The sequence below is a fragment of the Hemicordylus capensis genome, chromosome 1, assembly GCF_027244095.1.
Source record: "Hemicordylus capensis ecotype Gifberg chromosome 1, rHemCap1.1.pri, whole genome shotgun sequence".
Lineage (NCBI taxonomy): Eukaryota > Metazoa > Chordata > Lepidosauria > Squamata > Cordylidae > Hemicordylus > Hemicordylus capensis.
Genome location: NC_069657.1, coordinates 187,499,529 through 187,520,771, shown reverse-complemented (window position 1 = coordinate 187,520,771; position 21,243 = coordinate 187,499,529). Strand labels below are relative to the sequence as shown.

The following is a 21,243-nucleotide window of genomic DNA, read 5'->3' as shown; positions in this document are numbered from 1 at the left end:
GATAATACTCTTAATGTACATGAGAGAGAGAAATTGGGTGGACAGAGAAGAAATTTGCCAAAGGTTGGTAGAAGTAATTGCAGTAGATTCAGATGTGATATCCAGGCTTTCATTACAATCAGTTGACACTAGCTTAAATGGAAATAGGATTTTGCTCAAAGTTTTCTGGCTGTATCAATAAAGGAAAAATAAACATCTTGGTATATTTACTTGGAAGTAAGTCCAGGTTACCTCAAAACAAATGTGCATAAAATTGCAGTGTGAATGTTAGGTTCTTATTTTGCAACCAGCATATATAAAAAAGATTTTACTATAAAATATAAAACTCCACCGTGCCACAGTCACTGTCCAGAACAGGCCCTCGGAAGTTTTTCACACCTAGCTTTTAGTTCACACCTCCTCCAGAATGGATGTGTGTGTCCACATATTGGCCAAATTTATCCTGACGTCCCTGCGAGCTATCACTTCACACACAATTCGGGTTTTTCATCGCATATTAGAGTATAGCCCGATTTATATCTGGGATTTAAAAAATCCACTTTTTGTGTTGGTTTGCGGGGGCAACTTCCAACTCACAGTAAAGCCTTGGTAAAGTCTGCTGTCTGGGAAAGCTCTCTGTGGCTACTGTTGAGTAGAGAACAGCAAACAAACCCAGCCCAACAGCAAAAACTATTGGGCCAATCATGGTATTTATGTAACCTGTAGGTTCGCCCTGATCTTGATGAAGAAGTGAGTGCCTAGTTCTATCCAGTGCAATTCCATGGAGTTTGCCATTCGCCTTTTTGAGATGCAGACCAAATCTTCATCACAGTGCTCTTTTTGATGGGTTTTGTGTTTGTGAGTTTGCAGAACATCTGCTATAACTAGCCCTGTTCAGACATTTTGTGGTATGTATGTTCAGGTGTTTATACACTTTTACATAGTTTGGTGTGAATGACCTTATGTGTGTTCACTTTAAAAGTGAACTTTGTATGCAGGCCCTCTCAAATGCAGATAAAGATAGGAAGTGTACTGCTCCATGTGCGTTGAACATAACATGTGAATAACTGTACGTGTGTACGGATCTTTGAACATAGTATGTGAATAGGGATTCTGTCTGAATTGGCCCAGTGGTCCTTTGCAGGACTTCAGCAGGAGCTTCCTTGACTGTTAACTTCATTGGAGAAATCACAAACACACGAGGAGGCTGTTCTCACGAGTAGCCAGGAACTGCCAGGAGCCGCACGGCTGCTGGCGGCATCTCAGGGGCAAACTCGGCTAAGAAGTGAGTGCTCTCTTAACCCCATTTAATTGACCGTGTATCAGTGCCTTCAGCTGGCACTGAGACACTGACAGGCTCCTGACCATTGCTGGGGGAATCTCCACGATGCACCACACACATTTGTGGTGCAGTGTGGGATTTCTGGGGGCCAGGATGATGCACCCCAACCCCTGTACCTCTGCGCTGCTCTTGGCAGCTGCAGACCATCTGGGCACGTGATTCACGCACCCAACAACTCTACGTGGATCGTCTGTGGGGAAAGCGAGCTTCTGCTGCTTTCCCCACTGCCCGCCTTCAAGCCCTCTCAGTTGTAAGGACTCAAATTACATGTGGAGCTGCTTTTTGATTTAAGTGAATGGGGGAAGCCCATCCATGTAGAGTTCTGTGTTCAACTGGGAGTGAAGGCCTTTTGAGGGGGGCACCACTTTCTCTTGTAGCTCTTTAAAGTGCGCTGTTGAGTCAGTATTGACTCCTGGCGCCCACAGAGCCCTGTGGTTGTCTTTGGTAGAATACAGGAGGGGTTTACCATTGCTATTTACTGTGCAGTATGAGATGATGCCTTTCAGCATCTTCCTGTATCTCTGCTGCCTAATACCAGTGGGGATTCAAACCGGCAACCTCTGGCTTGCTAATCAAGTCATTTCCCCGCTGCACCATTAGGTGGATTCGTACCTCTTAGACTGTTAAAATATACTCAGGTGTTGCATGTTATTTAAGAGTTGTCTGTATGCAGCATTTTAAAGCATTTTTCTTGTTTATTAAAAATGTAATGGGTCTATACTGGCCTTGACAGGTACAACAGAACTTTGCGGTATTATATGAATAAACTTTAGAAAAGTGTTAATTTTTTCCTGAAATTTTGTTGTAATGAAAACAAAATTTCTGATGTATTCAAAATGATTTTTTAAAATTGTTAATTCCCTAAAATTAATCGATTAACATTCATCAAGGTTAAAATTCAATTTAATCCTTTAAAACATTATGTCCTTTCCAGTCTTCTCTATTTGGGGCATACCATTGCTGCAAGCACAGCTCTGTGTGTACAAAATAGAACAAAATAAATAATATTTCCCTCCATTATATGTCTATGCGTACTTTTGTACATTCAGTCCTTAAATATCAGTCTAGTTTCCCTTTTTCCTTGAGTTTTCCTCACAGCAGTACAAATCAGGGTAATCAGGGTTCTAGTGAAGCTAAAAGAAAGTGCACTTTGGAATTGTGGGTAAAATCTATGGCCACAATCCAACACAGAGTTATATGTAAAGGTAAAATGTGCTATCAAGTCGATTTTGATTCCTGGCACCCACAATGGTTTACCATTGCCTCCTTCTGCACAGTATGAGATGATGCCTTTCAGCATCTTCCTATATCTATGCTCCTCGACATAGCACCAGCGGGGATTCAAACCAGCAATCTTCTGCTTGTTAGTCAAGCATTTCCCCACTGCACCACTTAAAGTGACTAGAATTAAATGTAGAGCCTGTTAATTTCAGTAGGCATAAATGTGCCTATGTGCTTGATTGTGGTCTTCTTTTCTGTCTGGATTACAAAATTCTTTCTTTCTGGATTACAAAGGGGAAGTGCTTCCTGAAACTACTTTTGACGTTAAACAATTTATTCTGCTTAAAAACTGACATAATTCAAAAGAAAGTACAAGTTTCTCTTCATGCAGAATACTTTCCAAGGCATGCCTCCATGCACATGTCAAGGCTGATTCTATTATTTTTTGTATCATCATAATATACTCTAATCTATGTAGTACCATACTTAATTTTATGTAGCGGTTCAGCGGATTAAGCCCTGATTGTTTCTAGAAACAGTGACAGAGACAACTTCTGGGCAAAGTTCATGTGGACCTAAAGTAGTAGCAATGTGAGAAACCATAAATTAATCATTGAAATATCTACTAAAGATACTTCTTACTGCTGTAAACAGCCTAAGAGAAGCCAGTACATTTCTTCACTCAAACAAGCATCATGGCTTCTAGTCTTGGTGGGATTAGATCAGTAATGGATATGCAATTATATTTGATCCGCATAGTAAAAATCCACTTTGTTCTGTGTCTTCCATGTAGTCAACTTTATGGCGGTTGAGACGATATCCTTTTAACATTTACAAACTGAAGAAAAGGAAAATTCACAAGTGCCAGTAAAAAAACCAAAACAAAAAACACCACTCCGGTGCAGCTTATAGTTGGAATTTTTTCAAATATTGCTGTCTTTTAGTAATGGCCAATTATGCAGTGAGATGATTAGTGGGGAAATAAAATAAATATACCCATATGGGATTTGATTACTGGGCTTCTAGATTGGAGTGCAAATCTTTGAAGTAAAACTCAGACACTTCTACCTCTATTCTACATGTATACATGAAAGTTAAGTCCTGTCAAATGCAGTATAGCTTATTTGCACCTAGTATGTTCAGGATTGTGGTCTGAAATAAGTGCAAAATTGGAAAATGTGTTTGGAAAAAGCCCATTATGTTGGAATGGTAAAATACTTGATACAATAGTATTTGTATTTTAAAATAAAATATATGGAAAGTCTATTTTAGCTTCACTGTACAGGCAAATGCATGCTGTAAGCAAAAAATGCTTAATTCTTTCCCTCTGATGGGAGAATCAGCTCGAAGATAATTATTGCATTGGTCCAGTGGATGTGCAGAGACATAATTGTGTGTTTTTAACCCTGTTTTTCTGTTCTTACACTTTTCCACAAGCATGCACTCATTAATCAAAGACGCTGCACTCCTGCTGAGGGCGGAGAGGTTCATCAAATTGGCAGCCGGTTTGGTGCAAAGAACGGTGTACTGAAGCTCTTAACGCGCTGGGACATAAATAAATCTAAGGTCTTTGTATGCAAACCCTGGAGGTTAATACTGCATAATTCAATGTCCTGTCTTTGTTTTTATGATTGATGTTTTTAAATGTTTGAAGCTTGATGCAAGTCTTCTACTAGGTCAGGGCTGACGATCTGATTGGCTGAAGCTTAAAAAAAAAGGCATTAGGCTGGCAAGGGGACTTTGAGTGTGCTGCAGAGATTTTGATTCCCCCCCCCCTTTCCTCCTGGAAGATCATTGTCATATTGCCTGAGCTGTTATAGGAATGTTACAGTGATTGACAACCCCTGCTGTGATAATGGACCTAGTGCATGAAATGCCAATAGTTTGGCCCTATTTGTTCTGAAGCATACTGCTATTTGTATCCTTAACAGAGCTAACATGTAGAACAAGGAAAAACTACTGGGATTTCTTTGTAGAAATAGTGCTGGGATTTGGCTTTAACATGAATTGGTTGCATATTCATAATTTAAGAACAGCTGGTTACAGCCAGTGTACAGTCATTTGCAAGCTATTATAGACCATTTCACTCACACATGGAACCCTGGTCTTGAGCTCAATTCCACCCCCCACCCCCCCATCACCACCACCCAGTTTATTGATCTACCTGCATTTAAAATCTGGTCACTGCTTTCAGAGAGGCCTTTCATTTCAGCTGTGCTTGCAACATAGAAGAGCTTCAATTTTAAATATTTAATTTTAACTAAATGTTGAAGAAAATGATAAAAGCACAGGCTTTGAAGAAACAAACCGCGTGGATCGGTGGTGACACAAATCTTAAGTGCAAAAAAAGCCTGTTTATTGGAAACACATTTCTGCAACCTTCGGAGTCCTTTGATTGCTTGTGTTGTTCTGAGCAAGGAATCTTTGTTAGATTTAGTCAAGGTTACTGTCTCCACAGTTATTAACAGTGCAGTGTTTTTGTGTGTTGCCCACACATGGAGATTTTGCTTTGGGGTGAGTGCATAATAAAAGCACGTGAATTACACACAAACAAGCATTTTGCAGGACACAGTTAAAAATATCTTGCTAGATATTGCATGTTACAATAAACTAATTTAACTTTTGCTATATATTTCTGATTGCTTTCAGTTTGGTGAGGGGTGTGTGTATGTATATTTTCAAAATGAAACCAGTATCTATTTTATTTGAACCCTATTTATACGAAATGTCTGGTTCTTTATTTTATCTGTGTGACCCTCACATCAGTGAAAACTAACAGAAATAGCATCCTTATTTATCTGATATTCTGATTATAGTATGCAACTATGGGTGCTTGCTAGGTCACTGGATAAGTGGCATGTGTAAGATGGGCTGTTCCGGTAAATGTGAAAATGTACATAGCTGATGCAAACTTTCAGCCCACTCCTAACCATAGTTTTACTCATAAGTAAGTCTAATATGTTGAATGGCTGTAACATTTCCATGCTCAGTGTATCACGGAATGTGCACCTTGAACTAGGGATGTGCAAGAGTGGCTCAGGGCAGCTGGTGGTGGGTTGGGGAGTGGTTCCCTTAAAAAACAGGTAAGGAGTTCTTTACCTGCTCTTCCCGCCCCACAGCTCTTCCAGCTTCAGAGGCGGCTCTCCAAACAATAGCGCGGGACTGCGTCACTGTTGCCTGCAGCCTCCATGTGGCGACATACGCACATGACCAGTACACACGTGTGCCAGCCATTTGCATGGTCAGCATGGTGTTGTTGACCACACAAATGGCTTTGTGCATGCCGACACCGTGCAGAGTCTGCAGATAACAGTAACGCGGCCACACGCAGCCATTTGGAGAGCGGGCACCACCACGGGAAGAGCTGCAGGGCGGGGACGAGCAGGTAAGGAGTCCCTTACCTGCTTTTTAAGGGAACCACTCACCGCCCCGCCAAGCTGGCTCAAACGCTGGCACCCAAGCTGGTTCGGCGCTTCCCAGAGGAGGTGCCAAACTGGCTCGTGCACATCTCTACCTTGAACTGCATACCTTAAGTTCACCATTTAACTCTGGATATAACTTTTGGGGAGGAGAATATTTTTCTGAAGTGATAAAAACCCAACCCTTTTATATGAGATACTGAGCATCTTTGAGTCTTTTGTGAAATAATGAGCACAGTGACATCCTTTTATCTCATAGACTTGGGCCCAGAGTGAGGTGAGTAGGAGCATCAGTAATCTGACATTGCACCGAGCAGAATTAAAACCCTGTTCAACACAAAGGCATGTTGAACGCTGGCAAGTGTTACCTTGTCAAGCAGAATATTCAGTGTGTTAATTAGTTACAGAGTTCTGAAAAATATTAAGCACTGACAATAAGGAAGTAAATATAAATATCACCCTTCTGCTGAGTGAGGCAAGAGTTCCATGTAGGCCAGTGTCGCCAACTTGAACTTGGCAATTAAAAGTGACAATTAAAATTGTCATTAAAAGTGTTCATTTTTTCTGTTTTGTCATTATTTATGTCCCTATATTTTCTATTTAACTAGCAGCACAACCTTTGTAAACCACATTTCAGAAAAGCAGGCTGTTAGACTCCTTTAGCTGTGAACTTGGGCCCTGTAATTGTCAGTGCATTTTTGCTGATATACTTTGGGGGGGGGGGTGTTGTTTTTAGCAAGAACGGTATTTGTGTACCCTACTGAGTACTTCTGTAGTCATATATAAAAGCACTTTGGAACACTGTCTGGCATTCACGAGTTGTTTTTTACAATGTGCACTGGTTCCTATTCTAAGTTATAAAAAAATTACAGTGGTGTATATAAAAAAGTGGGGGATGTTCATGTAATGACTGTATTTTAATGCACATAGACAAATGAGAAAAGAGTGATGTTGCTTGTGCAGCCATTATTGAAGTGTGTGCTCAAAGGCATACCTTTATTCTGTAAATGTAATAGTGGAGACTTCCCATGTAATTACAAATTAGAAAGTGTATCAGTATGTAATATGGATTTAGCTCTGAGGTTAGGGAAGGCACTTATTAGGTAGGTTATGGAATAGAAATTGACCCATGGCAGTATGAGGAGGAGTGTGAACTTTGTGGAGGCATTCTGGTGTAGGTGGAGTCTATTGAATCTCTTTTGGGCCTAGTTCTTGGTAGCAGATAAGATGAGATAGTAAGCCTGTTTTTTGGTTATACCACTTTGGACTACAGTTGTGGGATATAATATGTTTGAACATACCTCCACATGGGGGGAAAAACCCAAACTAAACCCTATACATAGAATTGCATTCACTTAAGTTTATGCAAGGGACCTGGTGATTTTTGCTAGGGATGTGCACAAATCGCAATTTGCTGCACATCCCTGGCACCTTTAAAATGGAGTAGAACAGGTGCATACCGGCTCCTCCACTGCTCGCCACCACTTTCTGTATCAGTGGCACTCCTCAGTTTTCTTCACGCACCGGCGGCTCTCCTCTGTTTTAAAGGTGCCGGGGATGTGCTGCGAATCATGCCTTGAATTGTTATTCGTGCACATCCCTAATTCTTGCTAACCCTTCTTCCTGTTGTAGCCCCTCCATGTCACATGCAATCCTATTCCAGAAGGTCCCTCAAACCCCCGGGAGCAGATTTTCAGGGAGGGAAGGAAGCATTCATGAAAATTGCTCTTCTTCCCTGCACTAATGGAGTGCTTGTCATTCACAGAAAAACACTTTAGGAACAACCTATACAGAATGGCATGTCAGGAAGAAAGGGAGACTCAGACCCTCTGTTTTATAGCTGTTCACCTCATAAACATTAAATTCTCCTTCTCCTTTCCCTCCCTTTTCTTTCTGATTCTAGCACCCATGCTCTCTACAGGATCCCCACTGGGACAAACTTCTAAAATCACAAAACATAAAAGACTACTAGATAGAATACAAAACCCTCCTCCAAAACATCTAGTTTTCTGTGTGCTGGCAATTTTTAATTAATTAATATTTTTTAAATAGAGAAACATTCAGTGACATGAGCCCACACCTGCTGCACGTTGAAGTAGTCCAATCCAGAAACGGGTTTGTCATCTCAGCTGCAGGTTTAAGTACTGAGCCTGAAGATTGGAATAGAAAACAAGGGAGTCATGGAGACTTTATCTTGTTATCATAAGAAAGTCCCACATACTATATTCCTAATAGAGATGTTGCCCAGTGAAATAAATCTTAGTTGATTAACAGTATGAGTTTGTCAATTAATTAAATTTACATATGGATAAAAAATAATGGCTCTGACCCAAGAAGCATATTGTATTTTTGATGTTGCATGTGTATTTGCTGTAGCAGGTATCACAGCAGGCATTCCTCCTGAGTGTGAGAAATGGGGGGATGCCTTTTTAAAATGTGCTTGCTACCTGCAGTTTTTAAAAGTACTTGTATTATTTTTTAAAATATAATCCATTACTTTGTTAATTTGGCGGGGGTAGGCTTTTTAGTTGATTTCAAGCTTTTAAATTGATTGGCACTGGAGTGGCCATCTTGTGGCTCTCCCGCTGGTTTTGGACTAGAACTCCCATCATCCTCAGCCACAATTTATTGCAGTTGGAGATGATGGGAGTTGTAGTTCAACAACAGCTGAAGAGTCTCAGGTTGGCCACCTCTGGATTAACTGTATAAACATTGCTGCCAAAATTCTGAGCATTCTGTCCCTTACTTCCAGCACTCTGTCATGCCCTAGCAAAGAAACAGAAATGCGGATGCGGCCATGCAGGAAAGAGCAGGCTTGATTATTAATGGCTGAAACCAGCAGTGGCAGGGAGCAGCCTCCACAACCAATGGTGACTTCAGTCACACTCTTTTGCTTTCTCCCATATAAGTGGTTGCCAAAAGTGAAGCACTTGGGGAAACTGCGACAGTGAGAGTAAGGGATAAATGTGGGTTCCATTGGATCTTGCTGTGTGTGATGTTTAAAGTGAAGGATTTTGATTTTGTTCAGAGCAGTGGCACTGGCAAAATGGATGTTCAGCTACTCCTCCGCATGGCATTTTCCAGATCTAAATCATTCCACTGGGTGAAGGGGGGATCCAGGTAGTACATAGGGGCTTGTATTAACTGGGGGGGGGGGAATGTAAATTGGATCAAGAAAATGCAATGAGAGCGAGAGCCACTGCTTTAGTCAAAATTAGAGCCCCCTGTTGCTACTTTAAATTTTGGGGTTTTTTTTCCAAACAAGCAGTTGGGAAACTCACTGATCTCACAAGTCATGTCTGTTTTGACTCACTTCCCACTTCTGATTTGTACACTGCAAGGGCTAGAATTGGCCCTTACTGGGATCCTTGCAGTTTTCCCTTCACACACATACACCCCCCCCTTCATAATTATTGGCATTTTGCTAGTAAATAAAGAGCGTGGAGATGAGTGGGCAGACATCGATATGTTTTCTCGAGTTTTTCAGTAATGTATTGGAAGAAATGATGGATGGGATTGGTGAGGATTGGATTTAAAGTGAGTACTGGACTACCTTGGATGACTGAAGATGGGGTATGGAACAAATAGATGAGACTCATATTTGCTGGCCATTCCTTCTTGTCTGTCATTGTTTCCACCTCCTTTGTTTTCTATTCTCTTTAATGATACTTTGGAACTGGGAATAAGTGAATTGCATTAAGAAAGGAGAATATCGTTTTTCTTGCTTATGTTTTCATTTTGCTTTTCAATATAAATGTTTAAGTAATTGTGTAAGCCATACAGAGCCTCTGGGATGGGGCAGAATATAGATCAGATGGATGTATGAATGAATGAATAAATCTCTTCATAGTGTGTAATACTCTTCCTCATCCTGAACTTTTGAGATGGACTAAACATCTGAATAAAGAAACAAAACTGTTACTTGTCAAGTGCTTATTCACAGATCGTAGCAAGAGGCTTCATGCTACTTGTAGTGGAAACCACCAGCTGAATGGAACTGTTTAGGCCATTTCCAAACATGCTTACCTTTGGAACTGTCATTCTTATTTACTGTTATGCTGCCTCCAGTTGCTCCACTTTCCTGAGCAATGAGAAGTTCCAGGGACCCACAACAGGCCTGAGATTCTGGTTTCCTTTGGAAGGAGACTCACTCCAGACTCACTGTGTCTTTGTAATATTTGGTTTCTTTACACAGATATATAGGTTAAGCATTAAGTGGGAACAGAAGATAATGGATCATTCTTAGCAGTCAGCAGGAACAGGCTGCATCAAGGAGGTCAAAACTTGCTTCCTGAAATGCTATAGCCTCTGCTTTGGCTCTCTCTAAAAGTCTCCATTGAGACTCCCCCATCTGGCAGCCTGGCTGCTCCTTCCTATTGATGTAGCACACACTCCTTGAAGGGGAAAACTGGGGTCAGGTAAATCCTACATCTTCCTCTCAGTCTCTCCAAGGAGGTGGGAAGTAGTATGCCTCTGTCCGTTTTTTCATGTGATGGCCATCTCCAGGATGGGAGCCATCCAGGATCATTTAGAGTAGTTAGCAAAACATCCTCTAGGCCTTTTTGTGTGCTCACTTATTCCCTATCAAAGGCCTACACTTACTAGCACAGTGCTTGTGCCTTTACTCGAGTGCATCCCATCCTAAGTATTTATGTGCACATATCAAGTCTTAGGTTTGGACATAAGTCTGAAGAGAGGGATTTAAATTACTTCCCCCACATTTGTGGCATTGTGCTTCCTCTTTGGCTTAACGGATGGATTCTGCATCCCTTGTAACTTATTGCAAGCATCCTGCAGGGCTGAGGGCATGTTTATCATTCACTGCTTTTTCAGTGAACTTCTTCAATACAGGTGAAAAGGCAAGTTGGTTCTAAGCAAATTCAGCTGTGCATACGCAGTTTTGCTTTGCGTGAGTGTATTCTGTGTTAAAAAGTGGGTGGGGGCATAGAGTATGCACAAATGTTAGTCAGTCTCTAAGAGCAGTCCTGACATTCTCTAGTACAATATTTGCAGCACAGTCTGAAAAACAAAAGTCTGCTTCTAAGTTCCATGTGTCAGCTGTGTGGTATATTTTTAATGTGTGCTAAATAAATCTGCCAGGATGCCTGTTGTTTTTCCTTTTGAAGGGGGTGTAACTCTTTTTTTCCTGGCAGTGATCAGCTGTGTAGGCAAGTTCGCCATGAAAGGTGGAAGCTCTAACATATCTGAAGACATCATGTTCTGAATGCTGTATTTGTTACCCAGCCTTAATAGCAAACATATCAGTACATTGTTGTACTCTAATACATGAAGATGTGATTGTTTCCTTAGAATGGAGTGATTTTAAATGGAGAAAGACCTTGCGTAGGAATGGTTTACTGTTTAATTTCTATTAATACCACTGGAATTGTTGCATTAGTGGATGGCATTGTTTTCTAGGTTACATTATAGTAACATTATTCATACCTGGCTCAAAGAAAGAATAAGTCCAAGCCGTTTAAAAAAGTTTTTTGACTAGGTGCATTACAAGAAAAGATGTGTGTGTAGTTGTGCATTGTGTGGGCTTTCCAGTGTGAGGGCAGTGTGAGTCCTCCTGGGATTCCATCCAGGTCCCTAAAGGCTAATGGCTCCCGCAGTCCACTGAGCCGCTAGCCGAGATTGTGTGGGCACTGCAGCAACCCAGCAACGATATTGATCATGTGCTGGGCTCACCCATTGATCCTAGCTAACCTCTGGGGACAGAAAAGTGGTTGTGAGAACGCAGCCTTAATAAGAGCATTAAAATATATTCAGACAAGACAATCTTCACTGTCCACCTTGGTACAGAAGAGAGGGGGAAGCCAAACATTCTGGGGTAAAGAATTTCATTGTCTGGGCGCTGAGGCTGAAAAGACCTGATTGTGCCTCCTCTCCCTCCACAGTTTGGAAGGCAGACACCACACATCAAGCCTACTACTAATGACGTCAGAGTAAGGATAGATTTGTGAGAGAAATCTTTCAGATTCATAAGTCCCAAACCATTTATGTAAAGATTATTATTATTATTATTATTATTATATTTATATCCCGCTCTTCCTCCAAGGAGCCCAGAGCGGTGTACTACATACTTAAGTTTCTCCCCACAACAACCCTGTGAAGTAGGTTAGGCTGAGAGAGAAGTGACTGGCCCAGAGTCACCCAGCTAGTTTCATGGCTGAATGGGGATTTGAACTCGGGTCTCCCTGGTCCTAGTCGAGCACTCTAACCACTGCACCATGCTGGCTCTCCCAAGTATGTTGCAAGTATGTTGCAAGATACTCTTTATAAGAGTTTGTCCAGATCACACAAAACTGTAAGTGATAAAATATTTTTGCTAGCTCTGTTCTAGCATCAATAACACTATGCAGTATGTTTGTCTGCATATAATGGTGAGGGGTATCAGTTTTTTAAAACAGGAAGATGTGTGTTTCAGGATCAACTCTGGATTGCAGAAGTGCACAGTCTCCATCCGTATTGGGGGATGGGGCACTAGAACAACTAAAGATGATGCATGAAAAAGGCTTCATGAAGTGACAGTTCATTTACACTTTGCAACATGTAGACTTTTGCAGTGATGACACAAGCACCATGCGGTAGGTAACAAAAACACTAGCGTAACTGTGATCTGCAACACATTCATTTCACAGTCATTGAGGTCAGTGGGAAATGCAGCATTTCCCCAGAAACTTCCCAGCAACATTGTGGTTTGAGTGAAAGGAAATGCAGTTTTCACAACTATATGCACTAGATCTGGGAATGTTGTCTGGACTGTTTATACTGCTAGACTCATGAGATCAAGGAGCTAGATAATAAAGAAGTAGAAAAGAAAAAAGTTAGTTTGTCCTTAGTTACTTTGTGAGGTGAAAATGTTTGTTTTCTGTGTGATATATGATGAGGGTATGAAAATAAATGTGTTAAGATTATAACTGTGGTTGTGTCTGCATTCTGATGTCTGAGAGAGTAGAGATCAGGGCTATAACAATAATTAAATTTATAGACGATATTGTAATGAGAAAATGTTTTAATTCTGTAGCAGCAGCATCAGATCTTTGTAACACAAGTAGATTGACAGCTGGATCTTGATGGGGATGTGACACTCAAATGTGCAAGTCTGAAAAATAAAATAAATGAAATAATCCTTTGAAGAGTATAAATATACTGTTACATGTGGACAATTTTTTCTTTTAATTTTCCAAACTGCTGTGGGGAGGCCTTTACAAGTGTTTAGGACGGTCAGCATTTGTGTAACTCTGCTGGCAACTAATGACCCTCAAATGTTCCTGAGTGTGAGTACTACAGCTAGGACGTTTGTTCAGTAATATTTAGCCAGTGCTATGTGTCAGGAATATGATTCTGAGGCAAATTTCAGAGGTGAACCTCCTGCCTGTTTTCCATTTGCCACCCTACCAGGAGCTTATTGCTTCCATATATTAAAAACTTGAGGCCTGTGTATTAATGTACAGGAGGCTTGAACAATGCCTTATTCCTGGTTGAGTTTACATATATCTGATAGAAAAATTATGTAATGAAATGATGTGTGGCTTCTCTTTGCGTTTTGTGTATTCTAGTTGCCAGCTTGCAGTGCAGAGGTCATAGGTGCCTCTTTTAGAATTCTGCTGCCCCAAAAGATGATGAAGCCATGGCTTCTAACATCTTGCTCTTCTTGCCCACGGTCTCCTCCTATCTGCTGTGGAGCAAAATAAAACAACTGCTTGACCATCAGGAAGGAGAGCGTGTGGATAGGGGATCGGGAAGTAGAAGAAACCTCTATTTTCACTGTTGTTGTGGTGTTAGGACACTTGTATGATCTCCAGGTTGCATCCTGGAAACTCAAAGGCAATTAAACTTTATGGAAGGATATTTGAAGCAGGGAGGTTTTGAAGGGGTTGAGTATTATCTATTGTGGTTGAAAGTGAGAGAAGTGATACCATAGCAAGCGTATTGATTGTTACAATTTCAAATATAAATTAACTAATATGTAAACATATTAGTTGTACTGTTTTCAATATGAATTGTGATGGAAGTAGTCTTTAGCACAGGCTTCTTCTTCTTCTTCTTCTTCTTGTACAGTAGAAGCCCTGTGTGTTTCAAAGCACACACACATCTCAATTCTAAACATGCATGCTTGGTTGTAAGGGCCAGTTCTTTCAATGCATTTTATGTCCAGATTACCATGATTAGAATTGGAGACTCCATTGTCCACGGAGTCACTCATTTAGTAGCTACATTAAGATGAGACAGTTTTTGAAGAAGAAAAAGCTGTTGATTTTCATGAAAGCCAATGAGGCTGTTCACACGAACAGCCCTACCCGGGCTTGCACAGCCCTACCCAAGTAGGGCTGCTTGTGTGGAGTGCCGGGATTGGGCCTGATCTCGGTGCTGCCTCACTGGGTAGTCCGAGCTTCCCCCCCTTCTAGCTAGGTGCCCAGTCATGTAGGCAGCCCAAGCAGACACAGAGTCAGGTGCTTAGAGCTCCTGGCTTCCGGGGGAATCTCCTAATGTACCACGTTCATTGTGCGGTGCATTGTGGGATGCAGGATGCAGCCTGCTTTCTTCCTGCTCCCATGCCGCTCTCAGAGCTGCCGCGTGCTGATTGTGTGGACATATGGCACTAACAAGCCCGAGAGCGGTTCAGATTGTGTGGGGGAAGTCAGGATGGCTCCTGCCCCCTCCCCGTCCCTCCCCTGGCCAGGTAAGCTTAGGTTGTGAGAATGACCTTAATATTTCCCTCCTGCTACTGTACTTTGTAAAATGTTCCCTGATGCTACCTTGGTTGCCACGGAAACAGAAATGGAAGTGGAATCAGGCCTGCAACTGAAATTGACAATCTCCGGTTTGTTTCCATGTTTCTGCTCTTTTTCCATGGAAACAATTCTTATCTCAGAGAATAAGCTCAAGATTTGGAAACTATTGCCTACTTGGTTGTAGCTGTTTCAACTTCCACAAGAAAGCTGAGAAAGCAGTTTTATTTTTGTGGGTTTCAGCAACTGGCTGTGAGTAGAGAAATTCAAAGTGGTAGTTTGGCTGGGAACCTCTTAGAAATTCCAGGAATCAAAAATCTACTAACACCTACACCGTAGAGATTTTTAAGATTATGGAGAAAGGAGTCCTTTAGAAATGAAATATATCTTTGTAAGTGCCTACTAGTTAAAGATCTTTTTAAAAGTGACAGTAAAAATGCCATTTAGTACTGTGCTAACCTAGGGTGCCTCTCCTCTAGTGCTTTTTTCTAAAATGGATCAAATTCACTCACTGATGTATTCTGAAGAATACAATTGACTTCTCTGTCAAAACATTGCATTCTGGTATTTTCCCTCTTGTCTCTTTAAAAACAGGACTTTTGGTAGTGGCAATTTTTTTGATTGTTAATACAGTTTCAGTGACAGTCTTGTGGTCTGGTGAAAGGCCACTATCGACAAAAGATTAGTAAGAACTAATCTGCCCATTTCCCTTTCATTATCCCTGCAACTGGACTAGATTTGGTCCAAATTGGTTAGGTTAGCCCACTTGTGCCTCAAATTTTCATGTATCACCATCTTGAATTGGAGTGGATGATATTATCACTAACTATGCCTTAGGTGTCCCTCAGTGTTTCTACAACTGTACCAAATTTTGTCCAAATCTGTTCCCACTTACACCTCAAACATTCACACATCTGCCATCTTGAATTGGGGTGGATGACATCATTACAAACAATGCCATTAAGGTGTCCCTATGTGTCCCTACCAGTTTTCCCTCTAACAGGGATTACCAAATGTTGTTGACTCCCATAATCCCCAAGAAAAAGCCATTGCATCTGGGGATTATGGGAGTTCTGGTAAACAACATCTGGGAATCCCTGTTAGAGGGAATACTGGTCCCTACAGCTGTAGCAAATTTGGTTCAAATACGTTAGGTGATTCACAGGTTAGCTGTCTTGTGCCTCAAACGTTCACACGTCCGCCATCTTGAATTGGGGTGGATGACATTGTAACAAACTATGCCGTTGAAGTGTCCCTTTGTGTCACTCACTACAACTCTACCAAATTTGGTTCAAATCAGTTAGGCAGTTCACAAATTAGCCCACTTGGTCCTCAAACGTTTGTGTCCACCATCTTAAATTGGGGTGGGTGACATCATCACAAACTATGCTTTTGAAGTGTCCGTATGTATCATTCACTACAACTGTATCAAATTTGATTCAAATTGGTTAGATGATCAGCAACATAGCCCACTTGCACCTCAAATGTTTATGTGTCTGTCATCTTGAATCAGGGTGGATGACATTATCACAAACTAAGCCATTGAGGCGTCCCTATGTGTCCCTATAGCTGTAGCAAATTTGGTTCAAATCGGTTAGGCGATTCGCAAGTTAGCCTACGTACCTTAAAGATTTACATGTCTGCCATCTTGAATCATCATTACATCATCACAAACTATGCCATTGAGGTGTCCCTAGGTGTCACTACAGCTATAGTAAATTTGGCTCATATTGGTCCAGGCATTGCGATGTTGATAGAGGGATACAGACACATACACAGAGAGACACACACATAATGCTCATAATCTCATAAGCTTATTTTCCTTAAGGAAGATAGGCTTAAAATTGTGCTCCATATAGTAATGGTTGGGAAACACTGCATTATGTATCTGCAAGATTGCCAGTTTTTTCCTGGCAGGGCTCCAGTATGACAAGCAAACATGTGATGAAACTTTCATTCAATTATTAGCAAGTGCATACCTATGAGCACTTGTTACATCGAGTGAGGTTGCCATGTTTTTTTCTGGCAGAGCAGCTGTGTTTTGATCAGCTGTATGGCAGGCTGTCCATGTTGCAACATGTGATAAGTTGGGTGAAGCCTCACCATTATGTATTGCTTATTCTGCATTTCGTTGTTGGATTGCTGCCATTGCCTGTCCTGAACTCTTGGAGTTTGGGAGCAGGAGTGGGAGATTAGACTTAGCCACCCCGCTTCCTCCACCAGTCAACTGATCAGTGGGATTTTAATGAGCATTAACTACTTGCACTCCTTCTATTACATGTCCTGCAATTTGGTTTCTTCCTCACTGTTACTTTTCATCAGCCCACATTTTTCTTTTGAATTTTTAAAAAATAGTTTCATTTTTGTACCAAACCACAGGTGCATAAATCCAAAGTAAAATACAAATAATGAGCTGCTTTCATCTCTGCAAATATGTGTCCTGAAATACAGTTTTTCTCCCATTACTTCTAAACAGCTGCATTTACCTACAATATCGTCCCTTCCGCCAATAGTTTTTAACATTTGCCTCATTTGCCTTCATTCTTTATTTTTTTAATTTTCATTTTGTTCTTGGTGAATAACAAAAATGCTGAGTAAACAGTAATCCCGCCCCCTTGGGATTACTGTGGATGTAGAGAGATGTGTTGTATATTTATGCCTTTGCTATGAAAATAGGCATTATAGGCTTTAATGAGGAACACATCTTTATCTTGTGATCTCATCTGAATCAAGGGGGTCAATGGATGTTTTGAAGTGGGAGCTAGAGACAGTAATGGACAGAAGTGCTGGTGGTGGTGGTCAGTAAGAGAGCTGATCAGACTATTAGTTCAGACTATTCTGGACTGGATTATTCCTTCTGAAAGAATAGCATGCTGCTTGGGGGTTCTTCAGCCATCATGAGGTGGTTGCTGTGGCTAAGAGTGCCTTTTCACAGCTTTGGCTAGTGTACCAGGGCGACCCTTCTTTAAGACAGCAGTTCTGGTCTCTGCTACCCATGCCTTGGCTATATGGGTTTTAGGTAACTTCCACATGCTCTGTGTGGGACTGCCCATGACAACTGCAGATGGGGTGGAATGAGGGGCTGCCCACAGTGTGCACATTATACCTATCCTGAGGGAGTGTTCTGGCTGCTGAACTGTTTCTGGGTACAATTCAAGGTGCTGGTTATTGACTTTAATGACCTAAATGGTTTGGGAGCTACATATCTCAAGGATCACCTGCTCCCAGCTGAATCTGCATGCTTGACAGGATCTACCAGGAGGGCTCTGCTCCTCATATTGCTATCTGAGAAGGTATGTTTGTCAACTGAGCCTTCTCTGTGATAGTCCCCACACTGTGGAAGTCCCCCAGAAGACTTCCATGTCACTATCTCTTCCAGTTCTCTGGAAGCTCTGCTTTGGCAAAGCTCATTGTCAACCATTTATGTAAGCATTTACTAACACATATGGTGTACTGGGCCCAGGATCAGTTATATGATCCAACTAGATGACTTCTTAGTGAAGTCCAAAGAGGCTTCGTCCTATGGGGTCCTCCCTTGGCCAAGCTGTGCATTCATACCAGGCCTGATACAAGTCTTACAGCTTGCTTACACAGCCAGTGGATGCTCAAACATGGTTTTGAAGTGATGTGAGATGCCATAAAAATCCTATTTCTGACCTTTGTTTAGGTATGTTTAGTCTTCACAGGCTGCGGCCTGGACTAAACATGCTGTAATATGATGCAATGTGACTGAGTTCTGTATAGGCCCAAGCCTTCTTAGTGGGCAGGACTGTTGTCTCAATATCTTAGAATTTAATCAGTGTGTTAATCATATGTAAATGATTTGGGCTAAACTGTGCTTCCTAAAGTGAATCTGTTGCCAGTGATTATGCCTATTCTTTTGACTGGCAGCTTAGTTCTAAATGTGTTCACAGTCAAAATACGACATGTTCAGCATTTTCACAACAGAGCTGGTAGAAGCATGTTACTTTAAATGGACTGGTTCAGAGGTTCCCAGCTTTGAGTCCCCATGTGTTGTTGGTATACAGCTTCCATCATCCTGAGCCCCAATGGCTGAAGGATTAGGAAATGGTAGAAGCATGTTAATGCTTTACAGCTGTGAGCTGAAATGGAAACAATAGTTGCCTGAAGAAACTTCCTTGAGCTAGGAAAGTTATTTATTATTCATATTCCTTTATTTGTTTGGATAAATCTGAGATACCACTTTAAAACATATTTTCAAATCGGTATAGAAACAGCAGTGTTGTAACTTAGTCTTTTTTTTTCAGGGTCCCATCTTTGAACAGTTATCATAGTGGTCTTTAAACATTTTCTATTCACAATGAGAGCCCATTTTGGATCTTTTATTTTATTAGAAGATTTAAAATAAACTCACTTTAAGAGAGGTTTTTATAATATCAGCTTACCGTTCTAAGCATTTGAACCACAGCTGATGACAACATCAATACCAGGAGCCCAAATTCAAGTGTGATATCATCATTCCACCAGCATCTAAGGACCAATATGGGAATATTGCCTGATGCTGGTCCCCAGAATTCCCTTCCCTGAATGCATGCTATACGTGCTAAGACCCAGATTGTGGTCTTGAAGGTTCATGATGCAGCAACCTTGCTGAAGCTAAGCAGGTCTGGGTCTCATCAGTGCTTTGATGGGAGACCATCTGAGAAAGCCATGCACACTGCCTTGAATTCCAACATGGAGGAAAGGCACAATATGAATATAGTAAGAACTGCAGGAGTGGCCCAAGGATTGCTGGTGCGGTGCTCAGGGTGAAGCCTAGCTTTGGTGCCCCCACCCCCTTCACCTGCACACCTCCTATCATCCAAATGGGTAGGTGTTTCAGCAGTTCCCATCATTCTAGCAGGCAGGTAGTCCCTGTTGCCCTTCTTTCTGTCTGCCCACTTTCTGTCCTTGCTGTTCTACTGCCTTCACCTGCTGCTGCTTCTGCTGCCACCAGCTGCTTCTGGGCAGATGGCTGCTGTGGTGTATTATAATGACATCACTGTGTGACATGACAATGTGTTTATAACATGCTGTGGTGGGCCAGCTGTCCAGCAGATGTGGCAGGAGCGGTAGATGGAGGCAGCAAGGAGAGAAAGGGGGTGGCTGAGTGGGCAATGGGGATGGGGAGTGCCACTCGGTTACCCACCCACTCATACACTTGGATGGGAGGTGCATGTATCTACCCATGGGGGTGTGGTGTGCCCCTGCGGACAAGGGGTGCAGGAGTACAACAGTGCACCCCACAGGTTACCACCGTAGGCGGCCACCTAGTGGGTGAGTTGGCCCTGCTTTTGGCTCACTGTGACCTAGGCCATTGATGCCCTAGGTAGCCATCTATTTTGCCTAATGGATGGGCCAGCCCTGTAGAACTGGTGGCATGAATTCAAGGCTTCAGTGGGAAGCAATAAGAAGGAGCAGAAAGTAGGGGACCAGGGCAGAGTCAAAAGGATGACCCCCTTTACTATTTCCTCTCAGCATAGGGAAATTATGTTAGAAGGAGAGGGATGGGAAGTGTTCATAGGGATATTGCTTAGGAAACAATAGGCACCAATCTATTTTTGCCAGTTTTAAAATTGTTGTATTTCCTGTTCCTGTATCTACATAATGACTCTCCATTCAGAATATTATAGTTCCCTTCTCTTTCTCTTACATTTGCCTGTACTAGCAGACAAACATGCCATCCCTAAGTGCTGTTGACTTCAAATTGAGAGATTCTGGCTGACATCCAGCACAGTGTTAGAAGAGTGGAGCAGCAGCTTTGCCCTCACAGTGACAGTGCAGCTGCTCTAAGATCAGCCAAAGACTTGTTGAGCCACAGTGTGCATGCACAGGGGGAGAGGAACTATTTTCGCCACTCTCTTTTCCCTCCAAGAGTGCTCTTTGGCTTCCAGGAATATGTCCCTGAAGGCTGTGTGACCTTTGAAAGCCAAAGAACACTTTTGGAGGGAGTGGGGAGCAGTGAAAATCACTCTCCCCTCTCCTTGCGCATGTGTTCTGCTGCTCGATAAGCCTTTGGCTGATCTCAAAGTAGCTCCTGCTGCGCTTTCCTGAGCTGGATGTTAGCCTTTTCTACTAAATTTGAGTTTAGATGTGCTTTATTTATTTCATGCTATAATGCATATCACATCCTTCTATATTTAAATATATTCAGGATGGCTTATATTTACAAACAGTTCAAAATGTTGAACGTTACAATCCTCTATAATAAAGCCATTGAGTGTAATCCCGTGTCCCTGCCCGTGTCTTTCTCGGCCGTTCTGGGGATGCGCTCTGCGCATGCCCAGAACGTCCGAGAAAGATACGGCCGCAGGGACACGGCGGCCATGTTGGCTCCCGTCCGGCAGCAGCAGAAACTGGAAGCGGGGACCGGGGAGGGCAGATGCGGCAGCGGCGGAACCAGCCCTGCCGCTAAAACCGTTGAGGAGAAGCGGAGACCGGGGGAGGGCAGAGGCGGCAGCAGCGGAACCAGCCCCGCCACTAAAACAATAAAGGAGAAGCGGAGACCGGGGGAGGGCAGAGGCAGCAGCAGCGGAACCAGCCC

General features: G+C 42.1%; 1 protein-coding gene across 14 annotated transcripts in view; it reads left to right on the top strand.

The window, feature by feature from the left end:
* BAZ2B (bromodomain adjacent to zinc finger domain 2B) overlaps nucleotides 1-21,243 on the top strand; it is a 284,396-nt gene that overhangs the window by 6,553 nt on the left and 256,600 nt on the right. For 3 of the 14 annotated variants that reach the window (XM_053260392.1, XM_053260382.1, XM_053260533.1), the window contains exon 1: nucleotides 14,442-14,650. The exons of 2 other annotated variants lie outside the window; for them this stretch is intronic. In XM_053260392.1, the coding sequence (XP_053116367.1) occupies nucleotides 14,497-14,650 (154 nt within the window). In that variant the 5' untranslated portion in view covers nucleotides 14,442-14,496. Of the gene's footprint in view, nucleotides 1-14,433; nucleotides 14,651-14,751; nucleotides 14,952-21,243 lie in introns of those variants that run through there. 9 more of the 14 variants (XM_053260444.1, XM_053260433.1, XM_053260482.1 and 6 more) reach the window with 7 other exon arrangements.